The 26,115-nt window shown below is 46.7% G+C and overlaps 1 protein-coding gene across 1 annotated transcript in view; it reads right to left on the bottom strand.

The window, feature by feature from the left end:
* Nucleotides 1-470: 470 nt before the first annotated feature.
* CASTOR2 (cytosolic arginine sensor for mTORC1 subunit 2) overlaps nucleotides 471-26,115 on the bottom strand; it is a 60,933-nt gene continuing 35,288 nt past the window's right edge. Inside the window, exons 3-9 of the mRNA XM_026861869.1 lie at nucleotides 13,758-13,951; nucleotides 12,872-13,004; nucleotides 11,407-11,530; nucleotides 10,719-10,829; nucleotides 9,260-9,342; nucleotides 7,727-7,821; nucleotides 471-3,692 (exon numbers count right to left, since the gene is read on the bottom strand). Of these exons, the coding sequence (XP_026717670.1) occupies nucleotides 3,627-3,692; nucleotides 7,727-7,821; nucleotides 9,260-9,342; nucleotides 10,719-10,829; nucleotides 11,407-11,530; nucleotides 12,872-13,004; nucleotides 13,758-13,951 (806 nt within the window). The 3' untranslated portion in view covers nucleotides 471-3,626. The remainder of the gene's footprint in view (nucleotides 3,693-7,726; nucleotides 7,822-9,259; nucleotides 9,343-10,718; nucleotides 10,830-11,406; nucleotides 11,531-12,871; nucleotides 13,005-13,757; nucleotides 13,952-26,115) is intronic.

Genomic DNA, 26,115 nt, shown 5'->3' on the forward strand with positions numbered 1-26,115 from the left:
TTGAATTTTCTAAAAAACCAAGGCCTCAGAGAAACAAGGAGGATACGGGAGGGCTATGTTCTCCTTCCCTGCCCACCCCTCCTTGCAGGGCTGGAAACGCTTTTTGCATTTTGCTGTTTGGTGAATTTTTGTGCAACGGGAGGAACCGAGAGGGCACGGGAAGGGTCCCACCACATTAAGGTGATCCCTGATGAGCAGCAGCCATGGCCGGGTGAAACTCCAGAGCCGAGCAGGGACGCTCGGGGCAGTGCAGGTGGCTGACAGGGAACCTGCCCTCAGCCGTGCAGGCGCCCAGCTGAAGGGACACGTTCCTCCTTTTATCCACACAGTGTTAAACAGCACAATGCCAGGGATGCTCAGAGACATTATTATCATAAGGCATTTAAAAAAACCAAGACCTTCAATTTTTCCCCACCTCAAAGGCCAGGAGCCAGGAGAGCGGGAGCTGCTGAGCAGCTTTAAGGGCTACTTTTTTTTTTTTTTTTTTTTTAACAAGGCCCCTACAGACCTCTTTCTGCCTTATCCAGTGAAGGTCTCACAAGCAACACTGCTGTGCAGCAAGTCTGTGATGATCCTGACTGCATGCTGGACTGCCCTTCCCCAGGGCTCTGGTTCAAGGTTTAACCAATTCTGGCTAAATTTAGAGTATCTCAGTTCCCACTAGCAAAGCGACGTGTGGATGCTGAAAGCATCAAACTACCCCAAGTTGTCTGAAACAATCTTCGTGGTTCTCAGGACAAAATGAGAGAGGAAATAAAAAGGTGAAACCGAGGATGACAGAAGAGACAGAGTCTCCCTCGATGGCATTTTACACCTTGTGAATTTTTTAGGTTAACTTTCTCGTGCCAGGACAGCAACCTGCTTTTGTAAAGTTCTGAAACACACCAAAGACTTCTGCAGTTTTTACGAATTTAAGGCCAACTTCCTCGGAAAAAAAAGTGAAAAATTTAAATTAAAAAGTCAGCCTGTAAAATAGCCTGAGTGCAAAGTTTAAAAAAAAAAATTAAAACCTATTTTTTTGCTTTCTTTTAAGGCTCAGTAAAGTTGTTGCTTGATTCAAGTAATTCCTTACCGTACATGTCGCGGTCCTTAGAAAGCAGCACTAGCACATGGGGATGGGGAAAGTAGCTAAATAAATCATTTTTTAATGGTTGACAAAACCCAGGAGCACAACGAAGACCCTATCCTGGTCAAACTGTCCATGCGCACAGGGAAAGCTCAGGCTCAACTCAGCCAAGCAGAAAGCCTGGCTGGCAACTCAGTAGCTGCACACCAACTAATGTGCTGGTATCCTCTCCAAAAAAATCCTGCATGGTCCTACAAACATCCCAATGTGCCATCCCAAGGAGAAACCATTCAATAATTCACACGGTGAAAAGCTACCGCCTGCCCTGCCACATTCTGCCAAGGACACTGTGCAGACTCACAGAAAACTTCTCCGGGTGCTTTCAAATATTGCAGCGCACAGCCTGCACTTGCATCCTGACAGCATGCAGCAGGAGACCAAAGCATCTTTCCAAGCAAACATCCAGAGACGCACGGTGCCACACCTGGAATAAACCTTTACTCCAGAAATCTGGAGTGACTGTAACACATCATGGGGCAACTGTGAAAAGAAGGAACAGCAGAACACACTATTCAGTAAGGTACTAAACACATGCTGAAGTGTTTCTCAGCAGGGATGCTTTAACTCGGGGCCTACAAAGGAATGTTACCCCCACTTTTTCCTGCGGATGCTTGGATTCCTGCTCTAGCTGCCACACAACATCCTGCTTATGAAAAATCAGAAAATCTGAAACTCAGTATCTGGGTCCAGCAGCACCAGAAATCACAAATGTTAAGCTCAACCCTCCAGCACCTTGAATGGAGAACAGTGAGCTTAAGCCAGTGTATGTGTTTGCATGTCCCACACACCAGTATGAACCTGTTTGCATGTCCTACACACCAGTATAAACCATGCCCATAGCATGATCTCAGGTGCTTGCTTACTGCCTCCAGATTAACGCAAAACCCTGGCTCAAAGCTCTTTAATAAAGACACAGCCTCAGGAAAACCATGCTAGCGGCTTGTCTTGGAAGCAAAGCTGGAAAGCCCACGTTAAAACTGCCAGACCTGCAACTTCTTCATATCAAAAATGAAATGGGAAGAAGTTTAGAAATGCAAGAGATCCTTGGGCTCCTAACTGTAAAAGCAGAGTCCTCTGCAGGCAGCTTCTCCTCTTCACCACCCCTCACAGCACGGTGCAGATCACTGGTACCTATGTCTTGGGTGGTGCCCGCTCTGCCAGCACCGGCCCCCAGTGCCTGGCTCCCACTGGCCCACAGCTTTGGTGCAAGTCTGGAGCAACCACACTCCTGCTGCCCCACAGGAAAAGCCCACATCGCTTTCCCGTGACAGAACCAGAAAGACACGTCTCAGGTTTTATGCATTTTCAGCATCATTCTGCTTTCAAAATGCTGCCCATTGAACCCAGTGGAAAACCCCTGGGAGTCAAGACCCCAGCTATCAGCGATTTCCACCCTGGTGATAAAGGAGCTGATGAAAAACTGCAGGAGGGTCCCAGAAGGGCTTGGGCATCCTCCTGGCCCTGGTGGGAACAACCTGCTGTGGCTCTTGGCAGAGCAGCAGCTACCCAAGGACTCTGGACAATCCTTTGTGTCCCCATGAATGTTGTGTACAAAGTGGATGAAAAAAAGCCTGAGGAAGACAGGAGAAAAGATGCCTCTTATCTCTTGCTGACCCTGGGGGACAAGGGCTTGGGGATGGCTCTGATGTGCGGGCAAGGGGACAGCAGTCACCCTGGAGCAGGGGACGCAGCAGGAGGACACAGGGGGCAGTGGAGGGTGATGAGAAAACTGAGCTAAAATGGCCAAGTTTCAATGCAGACAGAAGTCTTGGTGACACCACCTCCCGGGAGGTGGGCCAGAGCAACGCGCCCCTTGCCCAGGCTTCCTCAGAGCAGTCAGGCTTTGACTGCAGGGAGAAAGGGAAAAGGGAAAAATTCAAGCAACTGGGTATTTTCCTCTTTTCCAACACCAAACAGTTTTGTCAGGGGAAACAGAAGCCAATTCCCATCCTGTCTTAACACAGGCAATGACAGACAGTCCTCAGAAAGTCTGATGCGAGGAGACAAGCCAGTACTACGTGACGTCTTTTCTGTTTTAATTCCACATTTCATTTTGTTTATGGTTTTCAGGGCTCTCTCTGAGCCAGCGGCCCACCCAGCCCAGCCGTGCCGCGCAGCTGCGGGCAGAGCGCCCGTGCGTGCGGCCGTCCCGCCGTGCGTCGGGGAGAGGTGGGTGTCCCCGGCAGCTCCTTCCACACGAAAACATGGGCAGGTTACACTTCGCCTTGGAGCTGAACATCAGGAAACTGTCTGAACTCTCCTTCCTCCTGCCCCTCATTCATAAATTTAATAAAATAACAATAATAATTATAATTAAAACAAAGGCTTATTGGAGCTGTTTTTGCTCAACTTTCCACAGTCTCTTTTCATGTCACTCTCTGGAATCAGATTTTTCAAGAAATACTGTGAGAAAAAAAGAATAATAATAATAATAATAATTATAATAATAATAATAATAATTATAATAATAAAAAGCATCTGGAACCAGCTCAGAAGATTTCTAATGCTTTTCAGCTTGACTGACTTGGAGTGCATTGACCACACCATTTATATTTTCTTCAGGTACCTGCAAGAAAAGAAAAACAAAGGTCATGCTCTAGCAGAAGCCTGGCAGGGATGACAAGGAGAGGAGAGGCAGGAGACGAAGCCAGAACAGTTCCAAGGAGCCAGGTACTTTGCTGTTGGCCACCTGAACTCCACTGAGAAAGCACTCCATCTACAAGAGACACCCTCTGATCAAAAGTGTTAACCCACGGTACTCCTAGGAGCAAATATTGTGAGATCTGGCTGGTTTGCTGTCTGTATGGTGGGTGCTGGTGGGGAAGCAACAAGGTGAGGTTTTCCTTTCCTTCTCCGCTTCCTCTCCCCTCCTTTCCCTTCCTTTTGTTGGTAAAGCCTTTGTACACCAGGAGCTCTCTCACACAGTGCCTGTGCTGATGGATTTATGTGCCTGCGTAAGGGCTCCCTCCATGAGGCTCTCTGGAGCATCCTACAGGTTTGGGAACTGTAGGTGTGTGGGTGGGGAGACCACGTTGGGTGACAGGGGAAAATGTCCATCAGAAGAACTGCCAGTCTGCTTCTGGTAGGGGTCCCAGATGGTGCAGTACCTGAGCTTTCTTATCCAGTCTTGTGATGAGACTTAACCACAGAAGTTCATATACCAAATTATTACTGGGTGTCTTTTCACACTTATTTCAAGAAAAAAACCCTTGTAATAGAAGACACAAAAGATCTCAGAGCAACTGTCATTGGTAGAAAAGAATATCACAAGTGAAGTTACATCAGACAGAAAAGAGGCATCTGACCATTACATAAACTCAAAGATGACACTCAGGGGAGAGGCAGCTAACAGCTCTTGGAAAATGGAAAAGAGACTGAGGGAAAAATAAATTATCTGCGAGCTGCTGCAAGAAGCCAAAATAATTCGCATTAAGTAAGTTGAAGAAGGGACTGTCTCTTCTGCCAGGTATTTGAGTCCTTGGCCAGGAGTACAATACCTGGATTCACTGGACACCCTCCAGAGCTCAGACAGTGGAAATACAACTGGACTGTGATTTTCTGCAAGGCTTTTAACAAAACTGAGGAAAAAACCTCATGAGAAATAACAAGCAAAATGTTCAATTTTCCAGTGGGAAGATGGAATAGGCGCAGCTAACTCTGACGATGTGTGAACAAAAGTCAGCTGCAAAAGGAAGAAAATCACCTTAAAACAACCATACAGAAAATTCTTCTGGGTTAGGAAGAAAACCCCAGCAAAGCTCCACCATAGGAGTGGACAGGACTCTCCACTGCCTCATCATTTTCCCAGTATATTGAGCACTGCCATGGAAGAAGCCATATGACTCTGCCTCTCCAGAAGATAATGAGAAAAGACATAGGAATCAACTCTGCAAAACACATTTCCTCAGGCAGCCGCAGCGGATGATCAGCACGTCTCTCCATATGCTCCTTCCGTGCAGTACAGAAGCAGGAGGAAGCAGAACGGGCCAGTTCTGGCCAACTGACTTTGACCTGCATGGACCCACCTCCCCACTTCAACACAATGGGCACTGCAAAATGCTTGACCCCCTTAACGTCAAGGAAATGGTATTAATCATACCACAAACGTTTGGGCTGGATTTTCTCCAGGATGGATGTGCAAACAGTTTTGATTTGTAGGACACATACTAGTTTGCCACCAGTGGAGAAGTCCTACCCCCCTCCGCCCCTTCAAAAAGATCCACATCCCAGGGCAGCTGGAGCAAGATGTTCACTTGTCAGCTAGAGGGCAAAGCATCTACCATGAAGGGAAAAGGGAAGCTCCAAAGTATGTCCCAGACATAGCTTCAGCCTCATGAGATGCAAAGTGCTGGTGAAGAAGAACAAGACACCTCTGAGCATTAAGGCAGCAAGAGCAGAGCACCTGGAAAAGGGACTCCTCTCACTTGCTCTCTCTAGAGGGAGCTGGCAACAGGAGCTCTCTCCAGCCTGACCTTATGTCCCCCAGGTGACACACCAGAGAGCTGGAGGTTCCTATCAGCGTTGTCTCCCAAAGGGATTTCTTCCCAAGCAGAGCTCCTGATTTCCAGGACAAACCTCTACATCAACAGCACTGCCGAACACCTGAGTATCAACACTCAGGTCAAATAAAAAATGAAGCAATAATAAACTACCTTAAGATGCACAGGAGAAAAATAATCAGGTCAAAGGGAGCAACAAGGTTTTATAATGCTCTTTACATTGTTGAAAACAAGTACTGAACAACATTAAATCAAGAAATGGAGGATGCAGAGAAAGAATTCAAGACGCACTTAGACCTTGACAAATGTCACTATAAGTCAAGGTGTCTGGGTAGCAAAGTTAGGGAAAACATGACAAAATCTAAGTCAGGGTCTTGGCCAACAAAACCAACTTAGAGCCAGCAAGCACACAGCCCAACCACCACACCCGGAGCAAAGTCATGCAAAGGAGAGCTTGAAATGCACCTTCCTCATGGTGGAAGGATTCCATAGCTAGAATAGCACTGTCCAGGCTTTTTAAACTGTACAAAAAGAAAACAGCAAAAAGCAAGGAAAATGCTAAAATTCTGATTTGAGTAAGGAAGATCTGCAGACCTTAGTGCATGGCCCAAATACTACCCTGCCAGCTGCTCGGAGGCAGGCAGGGATCTGCTGGGCTCAGATGCAGCAGGATGAGACACTTTTGAAAGGCGGAGCTGCCCGCAGCGTCAACAATTGTATGGCACAAGTTTTAAGTGAAATATCTATTTTAACGGACAAGGCTTAGCTCTCCAGATATTACTTGACAACTAGAAGCACTCTGCACCTTGTGCTCTGCACAAAAAGCAAGCACCTGGGGCCCCAACAACAGGTAGGAATGTGAGGCAAAGCTAACAGCATTGATTTTAAAATGGTGTTTTATTAGCTTATCTTATCAGCACAGTTAATATTCAAGAAAATAAAACAAACACATATAACACTTTGACCTTTGCTATCTGGAATAATATTTACTTTTTACACACATGACCTATAGGCTGCAAATGGTTCACACCAACTGTGAAAAACCAAAGTCATTAGCTGAAAAAATCCCAACTTGAACTCACTGCAGCTTTTACAGGTCAAAAGTAGGGCCTGAGCAGTGAATTTGCATCAATGGAAGGAGAAGTATAATGCAATAAAGGACAATAGTTAAGAAAAAACCCCCAAAAAGCACAAAGCAGCTGAGCTTTGTTAGCACATGGGTTAATGACTCCCTCCCTCAGGACTTGGTGAATGGGCTCCAAATCAAATGCCATCCTGTTTGGGGCTACAGGCATAGCAGTTTTCCCTTTCCAGGGCAATTCCTCATTTTAAGGGTGTCCTATACAGCCAAAGGAAGAGCAGAGGTAGGCCTAGAAAATAAAATATCCACCAGTATAAAAAAAGACAACCCTGAACGAGTGGCAAGACCCTCACACTTGACAATTGTGCTGCAAGTGCTTATGGCACTCCTGAGAACAAACATGGCAACACCCTTCTCTGCTTCAAAGTCACCTTCCCTTGTTGTCCTGCCAGTTATTGCTATTTTATCAAAGGCCTACACCATGAGGAGGGTGATGCAGGGACAGCAGAGCTAATCAGGAATCAAAGATGGGTCTCGAAACGCAAACATTAGGGCCATACAGGTACCAAGGAAAGACGGCAGGGGTCTGCTATTGGGAGACTCTCCAAAACATTTCCCACACACAGAGGCACCTTCCTGAGAGTCTGGAGCCTCCAACTAAGTTTGCAGGAAAACACAGAGGGTTTGTGGCTGTTTCTAATAGAAGATAGTGATGCAGTGGAAGAGACTGTTCGGGGAGGTCGTGACGTTGCCATCGCTGTAGATCTTTAAGGACTGACACCAGCCTTTTGCAAGAATGACACTCTCTAACAGAGCTTTGCCTTGGGGTAGGGCTGGGCTTGGTTCAGGAGCCTCTGGCCCAGGGCAGTGACAGCCAGGAGCCTGGAGAGAGGTATCTGCTGGGCTGTCAGAGCAAAGGCACTCCTACGATCTCTCCAGATGGGAAATGATGTTCTGATCGTGAGTCTTCTCCCAGGGAAAAGATCTCTCCTATTCTAAATCAGCTGTCTTGATACTCACCAATGCGTGATCAAACTTAAAAGTACTGATGTAGTAGGCTGGGATGTCAGCTGCGGCCAAAGGCTCAGAAATCTGAGCAACAATTCCACATTCATCTGTGGGGGAGATAAAAAAAAAAAATCAATCACTGTCTGAACAGCATCTGTCAATCTCACAGAACTCTTGGGTCACAACAGCTCTGCACCTATACCTTCACAAATTCCAACCAGAAGAGATCTCTGCAGTAAAATGTGTTCCTTCTCACAGAATTAGACTCTTTGGGCCACCCTGATACACTGCACATTCAATTTTATTGCCTTTTGTTATAGAAAAATGTAAAACCCCGAAAGGCAGAAAATGTTAAACTGAACTAACTTTCAGAGGTCCAAAGAAAGGCAATTGATGACGTTCAGGAAAGAAGCACCAAAACCAATCTCATATGCCCTTAACCTCTATTTTTCTCTTTAGGTGTTGCTATTAAACACTGTGCCCTGCATCTCTGGGAGAGGAGATGCTGACCTGCTAGCTGGCCTGGCCATCTGGTCCCCAGACCACAGGCCACCACAGCCCCTGAGACAGGATTTCACACCAATTTAAATGGCTCACCTGTCCTGTTCATTGCAGATCAATGGTGTGTTGTTTCCAGATGAAATCTGAGTTTCACTGATCCGAACTGAACATTTCAAATTGAATGTAAGCTAACATATTTAAACACTGCATATTTAGGGGACTGGTTAGTGTCCTGATGTCCCATCAATGACATATCCCATGCCTGTTATATGCATAAAGAGAAGGTGCATGAAAATTTCCTTCTTGCTACTTTTGGTTGTCTGGTGTAGAAGTTGCAATTAAATATAAAAATCAGCCAAACATTTTTCAGAAATGTTGTTTGAAGCCTTTATCTTGTAACTATTTCAGAGACCATGGGAAGGAGCCCCAGTGTTTTCTGAAGATTTGGCCTTTGATGCAGTATTCAGACTGGACCCCTTAAAATTACAGGGGACATAAAAATAACAAGAATGCCTCTGCAGATGTGAAGCATTTGCTCAGTGCTACTTAGGTCCAATATTCTTTTGCATAGAGAAAACGTTTGCAGCACTGGATGTGAAACAGGTCTATGAACAGGACTCTCACTGGGACTGCTATAAATCTATACTAAATCTATTAGAGCCACAGAGTGCCCAAGGACTGCACTGCAGTATGACAGCGCCTTCTGACCACTGATTTCAGTAATCTCCAGTGCATTCCCATGCCATCTTTTTGTCCACTTTGTCTCTTTAAACAGGGACCCAGCTGTAGCTACCTCCAAAGTCCAGAAAATTAATGCAATTTAGATGGAGCTGTCAAGCACGTAGCACTTTCAAAAGTATATTTAGAAGTCTGACTTATTAGGAAGCAGTCACTCCTCCTGTTTGAAAATCTCAGCTTCCAAAGTCATGTTAAGCTGCTCTCTCTTAAAAAGCCTCAGCTTCAGATGGATTTTTCCATTGTCCTTGAAGTCCCTGAGGCGACTGACTACCTGTGCACCAACTGATCCCCCAAATGTTTATTTACCGAAGCCAAGAGGCTGCCCACCAATCCGCACCATCTTCCAGAGTTCGCCAGATGCACTTGTAAACAACAAATTATTAGGAAATCTGTAAAAGAAAAGGAACACCAAACGTGGCAATTAAAACACAGCAGTGTGTCAGATTCTGCCTGCAGGGATGCTGCTGTTCCTGTATCCCTGTGCTGCTTGAAGCCAACAATAGCGGCACCAGCTTGGTGAAACAGAGAAAACCCAAGGCAAGCAGGACAGATGCACCTGCCTGCCCCTCCAGATGTCCTGTAGTGAATCAGCATCTGATGCTGGAAGTGCACAGGCATCCAGAGAGACATGGAACAAGACTTCTAAGAAACAGGCCATGGCCCAGCTTTACAAATGCCGAGACTGTATATCTGAAGGCTTGATTCAAGCTGCATTTAGAAACACCTAGGGACAGAATATTTTTCCATGCCTACTCTCTTAGGAATCTGAACAGTGACCACTGGTCTGAGCATCATCAGTGCTTTTTTCCATACCATCCCCGGAGGCCCCTGGGATCGCTGCAGAGATCCCCATTTCTTAGCAGGGGAAAGAAAACCAGTGCCTAAGAGACATGCCCAAGGTCAAGCAGGCAGTCTGTGACAGAGGAGGAATTGGCTGCTGCTGTTCCCCAAGCGCCATGCTGCTGCTCCAACCCTCCAGCCTCTCTTGAAGGCAGACAGAGGTTTACTCCAATTAAAGTCGAAAAAACTTTAAAGAGGAGAATTAATAGTTTGCAAAACAAGACCTTAGGGCAGGCAAGAACCAAAACCAAACACTGCACTATGTGTCAAAAGCAAATCTATGCATTGCACCTCAGTGCAGCATCCTGCCTAGCCTCAACACCTCAGAGGCTTCTGTGACATGAAGCTGCAGAAGTACATACACACACACACAAACAGGTTGATATTTGCTCCCTATCTGACTTTCTCCTTGCCAGACAAACGAGTCATGGGCTCCTGCTGCACAGGGATGACTCAGTACATTATCATCACAATGAGACTCTGCACTGAGCCCAGCCATGTGTAAAAGCAAAGCGGGAGGACAGCATCACTGACATCCCCACCCTGCTTTTGGTATTGAGCAGTAAAACTTCAGCCACGTACACCAGGTTTTTTGGGGTTTGCTCTTAACAGCACAACTAATGAACAATGAAATAAAAATGTCAAAATCACTTTGCCCCAGTGTTCCTCTTGCAGAAGTGAGATAACCCTACATTGCATCAGCTTGTGTTTTCACTGAGGGCTTGGACAGACAAGTCCAAGATTCAGCAGCTGGAACTAACATGCCAGACTTCTCTCAGAGAGAAGTGATAAGGCATAGGCACATGACACCCAGGCAATGAGGCTCCCAAGAATTAACTTGGAGGAGCTTAAGTGGCTTCTTGCTCCTTTGAAAACATCCCAGGTGCTTTTTGGGGATCCAGGTGACCCTAAGATCAAAGCTCACCTCTGCTGTGTCTGGACATCCATGACCAAGGAGATGTAACCCTCAATGAGAGAAAAGGAGAAAAAGCGAATATGTCCCGAGTCTTCGTTGCCCACCACCGAGTCTTTTACTCTGAAGAAACAGAAAAGAACAGCATCAACTGTGGCTAGAAGAGCAAAGGCAGGCTTTTAAAGCAGAAAATAGTTAGTGAAACCAGAAATGTTCATACACTGACTTAGGGAAGTGACATTGAGTCCTGTCACACTGCACTGCTTTTATTTTTAATTTTGCAGGGGAAAAAATGCCAGTCCCTACATTTGACAGAACTCTTCCATCCCTGCCCCAAGGTTCTCTCGCAGGAGGCTGTGGGCCAGGAGCCACAGGCACGAACAGGGAGCAGCACAGCCAGCTGTACATCCTCCAGTCACAGGTGGATGTGCACTCCATCAATCACATTGCTACTCTTAGCTTAAATCTGAGAAGGCTCAGCTTTCCAAAGCCAGTGGATGTCTTTGGGCACCCTTAATCTCCTCACTTGGTTTCCCCCTGTCAGGAGAACTCTCTTGAGCCTGTGACACCTCCCTCCCTAAGCACAGAGCACCGCAGCAGCATAAGGCCACAGCAGATCCCTGGGCATCCCAGAGGAGCAATGTGAATTTGTCAGGCGGCCACACCTCCCCCGGGAGCCTGTCTCCCTGCCGGGACCTACCCATTGGAGTAAAACATGACATCCATTAGGAGTGTAGCAACAGTGGGAAGGGTATCTGGATCCAGGCTGGTGACGCAGAACATATTACTCGGACTGGAAAGGGGATGAATGACAGGCCTCTGAACTGAAAGAGACACACACAGACACACAAAACTATAAAGCCACGTCTGCAGCAGGTTCATGTCCCACGAGACGTGTTATCCACGCACCAGCAGTGGCTGCAGAGAAAACTGACAGTGTTTGTAAGAAGTTCCTCACTGCTGAAGCCCTCTGGCTCTCAGGACAGGGACTCAGGAGCCTGGGGATACCTGCCCCTGCGGTGTTCTCCCCGAGGGACAGGGTGAGATTATCCTGAGTCCCCTGCCCTGCACGGGGCACAGGTCAGCTCTCTGCTCGCAGGGGCTTTCAGGCCATCGGGTGCATCCACATGAGACAAGGGGCAAGCTAAAGGAGGTGCCAACACAAACAGAAAAGTCAAAATAAATTCAGGCTTCCACTATTTAAAAGGCAGGGCTACGGGAGGCATTTCTCCAGCTGTGATTGCTGGCAGTACAGACTCTTTTCCCTCTGTTCTGGGGGCTATTTTGCTATAATAGCTACAAAAATTAAAAACCAGCGGCCATGCCATAGCTTGGCAAACACGTTGCAGCCAGTGGCTGAGCAGCAGTCAGTATTTAGGCATGCAACTATTAAACAGAGCAACACAGCAAACTGCATACCTGTGCATAACCAACATGTTTCACTGTGCCCTTCCTTCACGCTTTTTGTATAAGGCTCATTTTCTTAAACAAGGTGACTTACAGCTATCAAGAGACAAGGCTGAGTGGCACTTCATAACAAGGATCCCTGCTTTGTTTGGTTATGGGCACAAAATTGCTCACAGGTGTGTGGGCAAACACATACATTTAAGTAGTTCCTTTTCCTGATTATGCCCTTTGCTTGTTCCTCTAGACTGGAAACATCCTGAGGTTCTGTACAACCCTGGACTCATTGTGGCCTTGATCCTGACTGGTACTGAAGTGTGAAAGCTGAACAAAAATATTCTCTGTGCATCAATCACGGCAATACTTAAACAAGCTTTTATATAAGCCATTTTATTTTATATAAGCCATTTTCCTTTGAAATGTTTAAACATGGAAATATGGGCTACAGACAATGTTATTTTTGCAACCAAAATGAATTGTACTTTAACCTTCTGTCCTACAAAAGGCATGTCTCCTCTGGAGATGTGAAACCAGCATTAAAAGGCTCAAATTCAGCAAAGCTCATCAGCGCCACTCAGAAAGTTAAGCACCTGCTCAAATCCTTGGTTGAACTGGGATAGACTCAGGCACGTGTTAAGATTATTATCTTACAAGAGGATAAACATTCATCAAAACGCTGAAAGAAGGTAGGAGGCAGAATTTCACCCCCATGTGTCATGGAGACCAACACCCTAGCAAGCTGAGCCCACGCTTGTCCTTACCTAGTTTTGGTTTGACAAATCCATTCGTTATCCCAAGGTCATCGGCAGCCACTGTCTCCCCATTCACTACTCTGAGGATGGTGAACTCAGCAGCCAGCGTGTGCATCACAAAGGGCAGGTCTCGCTCACGTACCTGAAGTTGACAACAGGATTAGCTCGTGATGGCATGAACCAGAAGTGAGAATACACTGCAGCGGAGGTTACATACTCTCAGGGCACAGAAAAGTGGACACATCACTCCTGCTTGAGCCAGCAGGTGTGTGAGAGTAATCACCATTTGGATCTGCATCCAGAGAAGCATATTTGAAGGTATTACTGCAAATATCAATAGGATTAAGCACCAAAGTGCTTGTAAGACTGTGGGAAGAGTGTGGAGACTTCTAAGAGGGAGGTTTCACCTCTTCTCCAGCACTTCAAGTACTCAGCACTGCCTGTTCTTCAGCCTTGTTTCCTAAGGAAATAAAGCTTATGTGGCCGTGCCCTATGTGCATGCACACACGTGTGTGAGACAGAAACATAGTCTGTCTGTCCCCAAAAACAACTTTGGAGCCTCTTTGGCCGCCCTCAGACAACCAGAGATCAGATACTGTGTAACTCTAAGAAAACCAGTGTTTGAGTGATGGTGGGAAATGCTGCCTGTGCCTCCATTAAGGGAGAGACTGCAGTGTGGGCTCAGTGATTTCATTAGACACCAGATAACCCATACCAACAAATGCCTCATCCCATGGAAAAAGCTTCTAAGAGAGACTAACTACAAGGCACAGAGCTCTGGGAAAAGTGGACTTCGGTACTTCTGCTGCTCCTTGAACAATTTGTTGCCCGAAATGTCATTCAAACTGCCCAACTGAATTTTTATCTGGTGCCTGGTCCTCCCACATCCTCTTACCAGGATGAAGTCCGTCTGATAGGTGGAAAGCATGAACACTGAGATGTTTTGGTCAGCTAGTGGTGCTATTACTGATTTTGCAATTTTGGTCACTCCGATGGGCTGGGAGCCGGAGAAGCCACCTCCACCAGACACCACATTGAGGGCAAGCCATGTTGCATCAGCCACACTCAAGTGTTCCGAGGAAGGGAGCTCTGCAGAGAGACAGAGGGGGAGGACAGAGGTTTCAGAGGCAGAATGAGCCAGGTCCACCATCTGGTCCGTATGTGGCTAGCACAGACCTCAGTGCAAGGAATGAGATATACCCACTTATCCAGCCAACCTCTGGGGCTTCCCATGCTGCTCCACAGGTTGGCACTGTGCTGCTTTGTAGATACACCAATTGCCCCAACTTCCACAGCAAGATTCATACAGATTTTCAAGGACAACACAGGGAACTACATGAGCCTCAGCGATTCACTCGAATGCCAGTGACCAAGCACTGCTCACTTCCCCACATGGAAACAGCCTGAGGTCTTTGACTTAACTCGAATCTCTCCTATGACACAATTTCTCCAAATACTTTACTTGAGCTTTTCTAGTCTCTTTTGTTTTTTCTGCTCTAAACCCCAATTTTTTCTCCTGGACTTGAGATGGAGGTTGACAGAGCAGCCTGAGCACTAGCCCCAGACTCTGGAGTGGCAGAGCAGGTACCCTGTGCATCTGTGGGCTGCTGCCTTCATCTCTAAGGCAGAAGACAAGAGCCACACAGCTCTGTAAGGGATGGATGGTGTAACATACACACCAGGGATTACAACGTGATCACACACTATGATAATGGAAATATTTTTAAGAATAACCCCAGATTCATTCCATTTGCTTCAAGCCTGTTGCTGTTAAGTAGTTAAAAATCTGTAGCTAAACCATTTAATACAAATTATTAACTGTTTTAAAGAAACCTTAATGTATTAACAGCCTGTAAAACGAGACACAGACTGTGGAATGAAGGCATACACTTCTCTTAGGATTCTCCGCACTTTGGATTTTTGTTTAGCAAATTATAGAAACAAACAGTTCAGATCCAGATTTACATACGCATAATCCCAGTTAAACCTACCTGCCATAAAACACCTGACCTCAGATTCAGATCCAGCCAGCAAGGGCACAGTGGAGGTGCCAGCAGAAACCTACACACTTTGCTCAGAGGCTAGACACCGCCCATCAGTCCAAAAGCCTAAATCCCAGTACGGCTGCTCTTGCAGTCAGTGCCCCGGCACTGTAGGCAAGTCACTTCAATGTCTCCATACCCACGTTTTCTACTCTGTCCACCCACTCCTGGCATCTCCACTCAGTACCCTTTCCTTCTCCTTCAGCAAGACCTCTGGGAGCTGTTTCTGTACAGCTCCAGACACCATGTAATAAATCCATAACCTCACACCCCCCGAATCCCCAGGCACCACTGCTGTGAGACGACAACAGTGCTGAAAACCCAAAATGAACTGAATAACAAATACTGTTCATTTTGCTCTCCTCAATAACCTCAATTGTGTATGGCATAAAAATAACCCTGAGCAAACACACTGCAAACAGTGGGGACACTGAGGGTTCTGCTGCTGCATTTTGATGTTTAGCTTCATAGGCCAATGTTTCTTTTTTACTGAATAATCAGAGCTTACATGGAATGAAAACTAGACACTAGGGAGAGTGGGTAAGTTTGTGCATTAATCAACAGCATGTTACCTCAGAGAGGCCAGTGCAAGTTGCTTGCAGAAAATTATTGCAGCAAAATACCATTTTCTGATTAGCCCTCTGCATCAGAAAAGCACCCCCAAAACAAAGCTTACTGCATCAACTGGCATGGAGAAGCTAGGGCTCAAAACAACTGCTGCTGATCTAATAAGCAGCTGACGTCTTTTTTTCCTTTATTCCCACTTCTGCTCCTTGCCTGTGAAATAAATAAGAAGAAGAAGGGAAAAAATATAACGTGTTCTTTCTTTGGACATGTATTTGCTCCTTGGCAGCCAGGAGCAGGCAGGCACAGGCGAGGCCACCTGCACGTCATCGGTATTTACACTTCCATTTCCCGCATCCCAAAGCCATTAAAGCAGCCAGGCAACTAAATCACAGAAAGGTCAAGTGACACCTTTCCTCCCTGCAAACTCATCCCCAAAAGCCTCTGGCAGCGCGGCTGCCCCAGTAACCGCGCCAGCTGCGCAGGGTGCAGGGGCAGCTCCGTGTGCGCCGGGGCCCTGCGCCCACCAACCCGTCCCACCCCCAGCGAGCATCTCCCAACGCACCCAACTCCAGGAACGACTCGGTGCCAGCACAAGAACTCATTTCCCTCTCTGTAAACAGCGTAGATGATACCTCTGCTTTGTACGGGTGATGTGGGCCTGGCTGCAGTTCATTAAATACCAGTTTAAATACTATTTTGGGTCAGGGATGTGATGGAAGATGCAGTAATTCGCGGTGGACAGAGGTATTATCACATTTCACTCAGGCAGCAGCAGTGTTGGAGGAGCTGCCCCTGGAAGACCTCATCAACCTCTTCCTCGGGGAGCAGGAAGGCTGATTTGCCCGTTGCATTTGTAATTACTGCCAAGTGTTGATCAGATATGAGTTTTGTGTTTAACAGGCCCTGTGAAGTGTGACAGGGGCCACTGCATTTGCTTAAGTAACCTGCTTCTCATAATGCAGTTAACTCTGCCAAAAATATATAGAAAGTGACTGAAATATCAATTTTGGACACTGTTTCCACCAGGCAGCCAGATGGAAAAGTACAGCCCAAATTTTAATGAAACAAACCCAGGCTGGAGTCTCAACAAATTCTTCTAAATAGCATCAAATAAGCCACGTGGGAAGGTGCTTTGCCCAGGAAGCTGTTAAATGCAGTAAACCCAAGGAGAGCTGAAAACACCAGACGTAACATTAACGCAGACTCAGCGAGGCAGAATAAGGTAATAAATAAAGAGCAAAATGAGGAATCGCCCATGTTTCAGCACCAACCCAGCAAACCCACCACATCTGCACCAGTTCGCCCCCAGGAGAGCAGAGCACCTGACACCCCACAGCATCAGCACCGCAGCATCCCCCGTCGTTGCACTATGAGGTCGGCACAGAAATCTCTCTGTTGGGCTCTCGAGATCCTCCTGTGACTGGTTTATCAGACTGCAGGTCGCTCCTGTTTCCAATTGCAGGGGATATCTCACCTCTGGCTGAGACCTCTGACCTCTAAGAGTTCAGAGACTTGGGCTTATTTTTATAATCAGGGTCTTTGTTTTAAATTTGCATTGGGGTGAAGCCTTTAGATTTTTGTGGTTTTGCTGTGTAACACTTTGCAGTCCTGCTGCCAGGAGCAGGCACCCCAGAGCAGCTCAGCTGCCCTCAGACTTGTAACCATCATTTTCTGCCCATCCACACGGCCATCGTGGTCGAGCAGAGGAGACTCACAGACCCCAGCTGCCACTTCATCCACAGCAGCTAACAGGGGACCCCACCAACCCACGCACGATGTGACCATCCTGACAGCCCAAGCACAGCACTCATCTCACACGTGACTTTGCTGGGCAGTGCAACACTACGTACCAATTGCTGGTGGGCTCCAGTAGCCCATGGAACCACTCTCCATTGGCACAGCAGTTTTTTCTCATCCAAAATTCTCCCCACTGCATGAAATCTGCCGTGCCACCAAGCAGACAGATGCTGTGTGGGACACAGCACCCCCCAAGAGAAATATTAAACAAATGCCAATCCCTGCTCAAAAAACTACATGTCAAATAAGGTGCAGGGCATGAGTTATACTGCTTATTCACACCATGGGTGATTTCAAAGGTCGGAGGTCTGTCTGAAGCCTTAGTGGCCCATTTGGCAGGTACAGCTGAAGCAAAGCAGCCTCCATGGCATGCGTCATCCTGGGATGCGAGGTGCTGAGTATCGTATCGGCCATAACTGGCTCCCGAGCTCAAATAATCAATACTATTTCCAGTGAGGACAACAAATGTTGGCTGAAACCCAAATAAGGATTGAATTGCTGCCACCAGAGTGCTACAAAATGTTGTAAGCACAGTGAGCTGGTGCTCCACGTGCCAGCCTTAAAATATCTTTGGGAGGATGCTGGCCAGATGATAAGGTTCCAGCTCATGGGTCTCTGCAAGCAGCCAAGGTGGTCACAGAAAACAGGGAAGGAAAACCTCCTGGTTCAGAGCCCTGGCCAAAGAGTCAGCCCGATGGTGTGGGTCTGCACAACAGCAGGAAAATAGAACATTCTTCTGCCTCCATTTTTCACCCTGGGGACCCCTCAGTCTCGCACACCCTGTACAGCAAGAGGCAAAGCACTGGCAGAGAGTCTTCCCCCTCTGCAAGAGCACTGGAAAACGTGCGAAGTGCTCTAAGAAAGTGCAACACCACCAGAACGTTTCCCCCCCCCTTCCTGTACCTACTTAAAGAGGTTCAAATTTCTCATGAAGGGGTTACAGTTAAGGGGAGAGAAACTGGAAAATGCACACTTCCATAGCAGAAATGCATCTCACCTACCCACACTGACATCTGGATCAGTGCTGTGCACTGCCAACCACGGACTTACTCCTTTCCTCCGAAAGGATACCCTGTGAGCTATTTTCTGTGGACATGATCCCAACTTAATGGCAATGAGATATCCACTTGAGGACACAACTAGTAGCTTTCAAGTGAAACTGCAGATTCATGATGGATATATTTTAGTGCTTGAGAGAAATGAAGGCACTCAGCTGGTTTGTTTCTTTGGTGTGGTATGTTGGGTCATCTAAGCATTTATCTTCACTCAGTACACAAATTTTTGCATTATAGCAGAGTACTCTGGGTGATGTGCTACTCCTTGATTTGTTCTGGTACTCTGAATGAACCAACTGCTCATTCTATTTATCATTACAGGACTTATGTTCGTAACCACTGCTAACTCCAAACGTTAAAAAATAATTAAATTAGAAAATACTGTGGATTTTTTGATTAGCCTTCTGGTTTTAGATCCCTTACACTGTACTTATTTCACCTTTTATAGCCTCTCTGCAAAAATGACAGCTAGACTCTTGCTTGTATTAAGAAGATAGAGAAAAAGGTTCCTGCAATAGCAGGACTCCAATGGTCAGGCATTAAAAATAAAAGCGCTGCCAACTGCAAAATTCATGATAAATTGGGAGAGCTGTCACCAATGCCTCCGTGTGGAAGCACAGTTTATGTATATATATTTTTTTAATAGGATTTTTATGTTTATTAAAGGGTTCGCCTCCAACTGCCCAGTGGAAGCTTTTCATTACTCTGCAGTTTTAAAATCCCATCTTATAATGAAGCAAGGACTTATCTCAGGTCGTAAAGCCTGATCCAAAGCCCCAGCATCTTTCTGACTTCTGTCAGCTTTATGCTGCAGCCGCTGAGGCAGGGCTGGAGAGGCCACAGGGTGCTGCCGAGAGGAGGGTGTGACAGCCCAAGCATCAGCTGGCCCGTGGGGAGCTGGGGTGCCCAAGGCAGGTTTTTCCAGCACCCACTGGTGTGATTTCCCCAACATCTAATAAAGTGTTTTAACTGTCTGTCTCTACTCAGAAAACGTTTTAGGAACTTTTTATCCTTAAAGGCCCTGTGAAAACTGGCCACGCAAGCTCAAAATCTTGAGGGGAGAGTGGGAGGAAGATAACCACCTGAGCCTCGTTTCTTTTGAGAAATCAGGCTATGTAAACATTCCTGTGTTAGCAAGTTGAGTACTCTGTTTCTCTCCCTTCCAGAAAGCCATGCAAAAGGGGATAAAGCAGGGTAAAGATGTCACTTACCAGTTTCTATAGTGTGCTAAAATCCAGAAAGAGCTCTGAAGCTGGTCCAATGCCCAACTCCACATGTCCCAGTTCTCACTCCTCTGGAAGCACAAGGGTTATTCCTGCAGGATGCCCCGTTTCTCGCTTCCATCACAAGGACAAGCCAAAGTGATCCAACGCAGTGCTTCCCCCACGGGGACCCGACCAGGGCAGCAAAAACATCTTGGGGATGTTACGATGTAAATCATAACCTTTCAGAGGATGCAAATACCCTTTCTTTTTGCCTCAAAACAAGTACACTGCCAGCTTCGCGCTTAGTAAGCGGGAGCAAAGACTTCTGCTGCCACACAAATTCTAAACAAGCCCCACAGGCAGTTCGCAGCACGGTGTGCGATGGCTGCCAGGCACAGTCCTTGGAGTCAGTTTGTTTCAAGTGCCACAGAGCACTCCCACACCAAGGGACTTAACTAAACACAATAGCCAGGCGAGATGAAAGCACACCGCTTGGCTTCGCGTTGGGAAACACAATGATTAGGTCCAAAAAGTTAATGCTTTTGTGCACAGGAGAAGGAAGAAAATCCCACAGCTCTGATTCAGCTGAAATCATCTCACGTGCCAACAAGCTCAAGCTCATCCTGGGAAGAGGTCAGTGTACTCACAACCAAGCAGCTTTTCTAATTTTTTTTTTCATTTATGCTAACGGTTTGGTCAGCTGCCACCCTCTTCAGAGGACAACACAGGGGGTGATCACAGAATCATAAAATGGTTTGGGTTGGAAGGGGCCTTTAAAGGTCACCTAGTTCAACCCCCTGCAGTGAGCAGGGACATCTTCAGCTAGATCAGGTTGTTCAGAGCCCCATCCAGCCTGACCTTGAATGTTCCCAGGGAGGGGGCATCGACTACCTCTCTGGGCGACCTGTTCCAGTGGTGGGCGCCAGAGGCAGTCACAGAAGACAACCCTGCAAACACGAGTCAGGACATGAGGAGCACAATGCCTCCAGCATCGCATTTCTGCCCTGCAGCATGCGTTCAGGGCCCAATATCAGAGGCATGAGCCGGCAGCGAGACATCTCATCCAATGGCTCATCAGGAATTTTTAAAGCACTGGTAGGTCCAAATATTTATTAGATACCAAGCGCTACTAGCAAACAGGACAGCAGGTTTCTCCAGGATCACAGCAGACCACAAAACTTCAAGTTTTGCCTCTTTTTTATTGCTCTTCTCTGTGCACTCCAAATTTGTTCCCGGTGGGACACCTGGGCACCTCTGCAGGGCTGGATCCACAGCCGGGAACCTTGTCATCTCCAACTGCATGCTTCTGCATTTTTGACATTTTCTCCTAACAGAGCATGCAAAACTGAGGTTTTTTTATTCTAAACTCCCTCAACAGGGAAGCTGTGAAACCTGTCATCTCATTTTCCTATTTAGGTATTATCCCACTCACAAAACTGTCAAAAGAACATTGTTAGGTTCATAAACTCAAACACTGCAGTGAGGAAATGACAGCTTGGCATTTTATATATTTAACCTCAGTGTTTCTGTGCCTCAGTTTCCTATCTATAAAGTGGGTACAAAAGAAGCTATTTCTTCTAAATCTTGCTCTTAAGAAACAGCTGACCTGTTTAGCTGATGTTTATATACATCTCACAACTGAGACATTTTACAGCTAATGCAAAAATCAGCACTAGGCAGACAAGCAGCATGAAAAAAAATCTGCCTAAAGAGGGAGCACAGCAAAGATTTAAGTGTCTGAAAACAAGGTGAGAATGAAAGGAACTGGGAAGTTTTCCTCTGGCCTCTTTAAGCATCCTACCTTCAACACTGAGGGAGAAAGCTGTTGGTACTACTAGTGCTATTCTAAGGGTGTTAAGGTAGGTTTGAAAGGCAAAGGTCTCTCACTTTCCACTGTCAGGACTATAAATGACAGACAAATGCACAGACAGAGGGAAAGAAAGAAAAACAGAAAGGAAGCAAACAAGAAAGCACTCTTGGGAAGAACAAACACCCAGAGCCTAAGTCTCACTCCCTGAGCTCAGAGCAGTCAGCGCTCATACAGCACCCAGATGGACCAGCTCTCCCCAAATCCACACCTTCTAGGAGTGCTCCCAAAGTAACACTGAGCGATGCAGCCATCTTTCCTTCATGTCTCACACCAAATTTATCTTATACTAGTCCTTATCTGCTGTTACAGATTTTCTTTCAATTACAGATTAACTAAATCTAAAGGCTATTTATGGGTTTACATTAGAATGGGCAAACATACCCAGTGCAATATTCTCATGTTTTCCTGACAATTCAATCCAAACTCTACCCAGTCTAGTAATCAGTTTGAATTTTAAACTCTTCAGGTGAATAGGACAAATTAACATACACAGGGAATTACACAGGGTGGCCCCAGGTCCCATGTTCATCGGATGGATTGTAACTCATAAGCAAGGGAGTTCTCCAAGTCCTTTAGTGGAAGGAAATTATAAATGCATTCATTCCACTTTTATAAAATAAAAATTGGGAGACTCAAAAGCCTGTTTCCAAGAGCACTGAGGTTACCCAGGGTATTTCTCCAAAGCCTGTTCTGAGAGAGAAATCGCTCCTAACCAGAGACATCAACTGATATAATACTGAATATTTACAGCCACCTTGGGAAATACTGGAGATACTGTGTCAGCTCAGCTATCTCCACTGAAGCTTCACTGGCCCCATAAACAATTTGCAGGGGCATGTATTTTTGAATTTTCAAAACAGCTAGGAACTTTTTACACACCTACTTTTCCTAACCAGCCCCATCCACTATCCCATACAACACAAACATTTCTACAGGCATTACAATCAAGCAGCTCTTCAGCAAGACCTTTATAAAGTTTGTAGGAAAGGGAGGGTACACTGCTCTGCAGCTTCTCCACTGTTACGTATCTACTCACGTATCTGCACGAAGTAGAAAGTCTTCCTGTCAGTGCTGGAGATGTTGTACTCAAAGACGGAAAAGTCAGTGTATTTTTACCATTTACGGTACAGTTACACTAAAGCATCCTGGGTACAATGTCCATGCACCAGGATGATGGAGGAGGACAGTTTATTGCTGCTTCTCTTTGCCTGTCTGGGAACATGTGCATCCTTTTCTCAGCAGATGCCAAAGGGATCCTCACCTCTGCTGACATGGACAGAGCCTATGTGCCTTTTGAGGAGTGGGATGAGGTAGATGCTGAGGGGTGACACCTCCCTGGAAAGTTCAGTAGCTAGTGTGTTCAAAGCAGCAGAAGTGGCAATGTATTTACACTAGTTCCAGAGCTTGGGAAGCAGTACGTGCTAATTAAAATAATTCTTTCTGCTCAGCACGTCCTCAACTGCATTTGTACAGAGCAGAGATGACGCCATGTGGCTGACTGATCTATTTACCCCTCTGGAGTCCCCTGCTCATCCCCATCCCTGTTTCCCAATTAAGGGTGCAGACAGGAATTTGGGCTAGTTCCAGCAATCAAATATGCCTGGCACACCACCAGGACTGAAGAGACAAACCAGTGACTTTTACCCAACATAAGCTGTTCAGGATTTCTCTGCTGCCTGAAAACAGGCAAGCAGAGGAACCTGAAAAGCCCAATCCCAGGGAAGAGCTAAAATAAAGTGAATATTGTTGCTGGAATCTGTTGTGAATGTAAAAAGTCAGCAAAAGCCAGGTTAAAACTGTCTGCTGCTTTTTCTGACTTTAAGAAGCGGAGACAAAAAGTGTGCTGCATTCAGAAACACACCGGCTCCTGTGCAGCCTCCGGGTCTCTGGCCTGGGCACGTTACATGTTCCTGGAAGCCCACGACACACTTGCACCCGAGCACGCGTCAGGTCCAACCCAACACTGCTGCTCCATTCAGGCTTGGCCAGGACACAGCCCAGCAACGCTCCCCAGCTTTGCACAGCTCCAGCCAGCTGCCAGCCCATGTCCCCCCACCATAATGTATAATTGTATTTGTGAAGATGGCTCCAGTACCTGTTAAAAGAGAAGGCACAGCTGAGAGCTTGTGAATGATTGAATTCAAAGTTAATCACGGCACTGCAGATAGGTAAAAGCAAGAATCTAGCTGTGCCTGTGCTATCAGCACTTTGGGGCTTTTGCTGGCTCCTCAGCAGGTCCTGGTCTCTGAAACATCAGTGGCTGCAAGAATGAATTTTTCTCTCTTCTCGTAGGGATGGGGCTGTGTCCTACACCCCAGGCCTCTGTCGGCACAGGCCACACTTCTGCCACGTGCTCAGCATGCAGATCTAGAAAGCAGAGCCGGAATTAAAGAGCTGCTGACCTCCGAGGTGGTGAGAAGCATAGGGCACGAAGCTCTCCCACTGCACTCTGCCTTGCTGGTTTTGACCTGAAAGATCTAGATGTTGACAGATGCCCTTCCAAGCTGGAGACGTGGATATCTTCCTCCCTGTGGCACTCCAGGCCTGTGGACGAGGTGTCTGCACTTGGTTACAGCTCTGGAGCTGCCTACGGCAGAGATCCCTCCAGCAGAACACAGCTCACTTGTACAATCGCACTCCTGGATTTGGTGACTATCCAAATTGCCACTGAACAGCAAGTAAATATTTACACAAGGTCACAGAAGCTTTTTATGGAAGAAAGGAGCTATGATATTTAAAAGACAAATACAGTATGCTGCAGGTAGGAAGATTTTTGTAATTGAAATATGTGCCAGGGAGCCCACATAATGCTAACTTTCATCAATATTCAGAAAAATAACTGAAATACGTTCCTTCTTATTCCCACTGTTCATTTCTCTTTTGAATATGGGGGTATCAGAGTACATATCAATTACATGTCAGAAAACATGAAACTGTTTGCTGATCTCCCACAGCATTTTAGCACTGGTGTTTCCTGGAGCAGCTAGTTCTCAAGACGAATACTCTTCTGGCTGCAGGTCCGTAGAGCTACAGGCTGTTTTACAGGCACCCCGTCCCTGGCAGAAGAGCCAGACCACATGCAGAGATGCTGGGGCTGTGACAAGGGTTGCAACCTTGCAGATGGATGCCGTGAGTCCATCACAGTGGTCTGGCCCCAGACGACATGGCTTACCTGCCTTACCCTGCCACTAGCTTATGAGGTGACCTTGAGCACACCACGTCCTCTCCCTTACCTTACCAAACCCTTCACATTAAGTATTTGGTTGCTAAAGTCCTTCTCTCTTGCAATACACATGAAATATTGGACCACAGAGCATTGTGGTTCCAGGGTGTTACAGTAATAGCACCAAAAATAAGCTGAGGAGATGTGACTTGGCCATCCATCCTGCTGCGCTTAAAGGAAGCAGTCACCCTTTGTGTGTCCCCTAGTATTTTCATTTCACGCAGTTTTCCCAAAGCCACCTGTGTCCGCAACACCGTGGCACTCGGACCCATCCCAGCAGTGCCTGTGCCACTACAGGGACAGGTCTCCATGCCTCCTCTTCCCCTCTGAAGTAGGAAAACCAGCAACAGCTGCAGAAATCCAAGCAGTTGCTTTTTTCTCCCTCCGTTAGGCTCCAACCTACAACCAAAACAAGTGGCTCCTTTGGTCTGCATCTGGAGAGCAGCTGGATCCCCTTGCATTAAAGGCCAGGATTTCCCAAGGGGAAAAGAATGTGTTTGCAATGCAAGTTCCCTTTGCAGGGGAGAGAGAACTTCAGCCATATAAAGCACAATATATTTCCTTTAAAATCAGCACATATTCTTCCCAATCTCAGCTCCCCCATCTTCAAGCAAAGCATCCTTGCATCAACCCAACAGAGAAATGAACTCGACAACTGCTACGAGCTGCACTGCAGCCTGCCAGGCACTGCAGGCAGAGGCCAGCAACGCTACCTGGAGTCTCTGCTCGTCCCCCCCCAACCACAAACCCCAGCAGTGACATGTTCTACCAGACCTGCTGCAGCCCAAGCTGCTTCCCAGAGGTACCCAGAAGACCCACATGAACTTGAGTCCATCCCCCTCCCTTCCCAGGCTCAGTATTTAGTATCTGATGAGTGTATGTACTGGGCTGTGTGGGGATTTTTCTGCTCTGATCATTTTTCCCTGGTCTAGTGGAAGCCCCCAGACTGACTGTGGTCCTGACCTGAGGCTCAGATGAAGGTTGTGGCAAGAAGAAAAGCCTGGTGAAGCTGTGCCCCCGTGGGTACACAAGATCGCTGTTCCTGGCAGTGCTGCTGCGGTCCCGTGTTCTGCCACAGTGAGGGTCTTGTGTGCATCCTAGGTCATGTCCAGAGCCACAGGCATAGCAAAGGCAAGGAAATAAATGACAAAGGCCATTTTTAACATTTGAGTGGATCTCTGATGTACAGGGCTCTGAAAGGCATGAAAATGTCAAGCTTCTCTACTTTTGAAATTGTTTTTCTAAACACCCCGCTCTCCTTGTTCCAGTTAAAATATGTGGAGGAGAAAACATCTCTCTCGGAGATGCTCTGGACACACACCAAGTCAGACCTGAGGCAGTTTCAATAATATCCAGTCAGAAAAATCACACAGGTCCATTTTCAAGGTGTTCCCATCTCACTCTTGAGACTCCAAAGCACCAGCCAAACAATTCCGCCAGTTTAAAAGGGACTTCCAGGACAGTGCAGCCATATCCACATGTCTGAGGGCAAAC

The sequence above is a fragment of the Athene cunicularia genome (genome assembly GCF_003259725.1).
Source record: "Athene cunicularia isolate RWA chromosome 19 unlocalized genomic scaffold, athCun1 chr19_part1, whole genome shotgun sequence".
Taxonomy (NCBI): domain Eukaryota; kingdom Metazoa; phylum Chordata; class Aves; order Strigiformes; family Strigidae; genus Athene; species Athene cunicularia.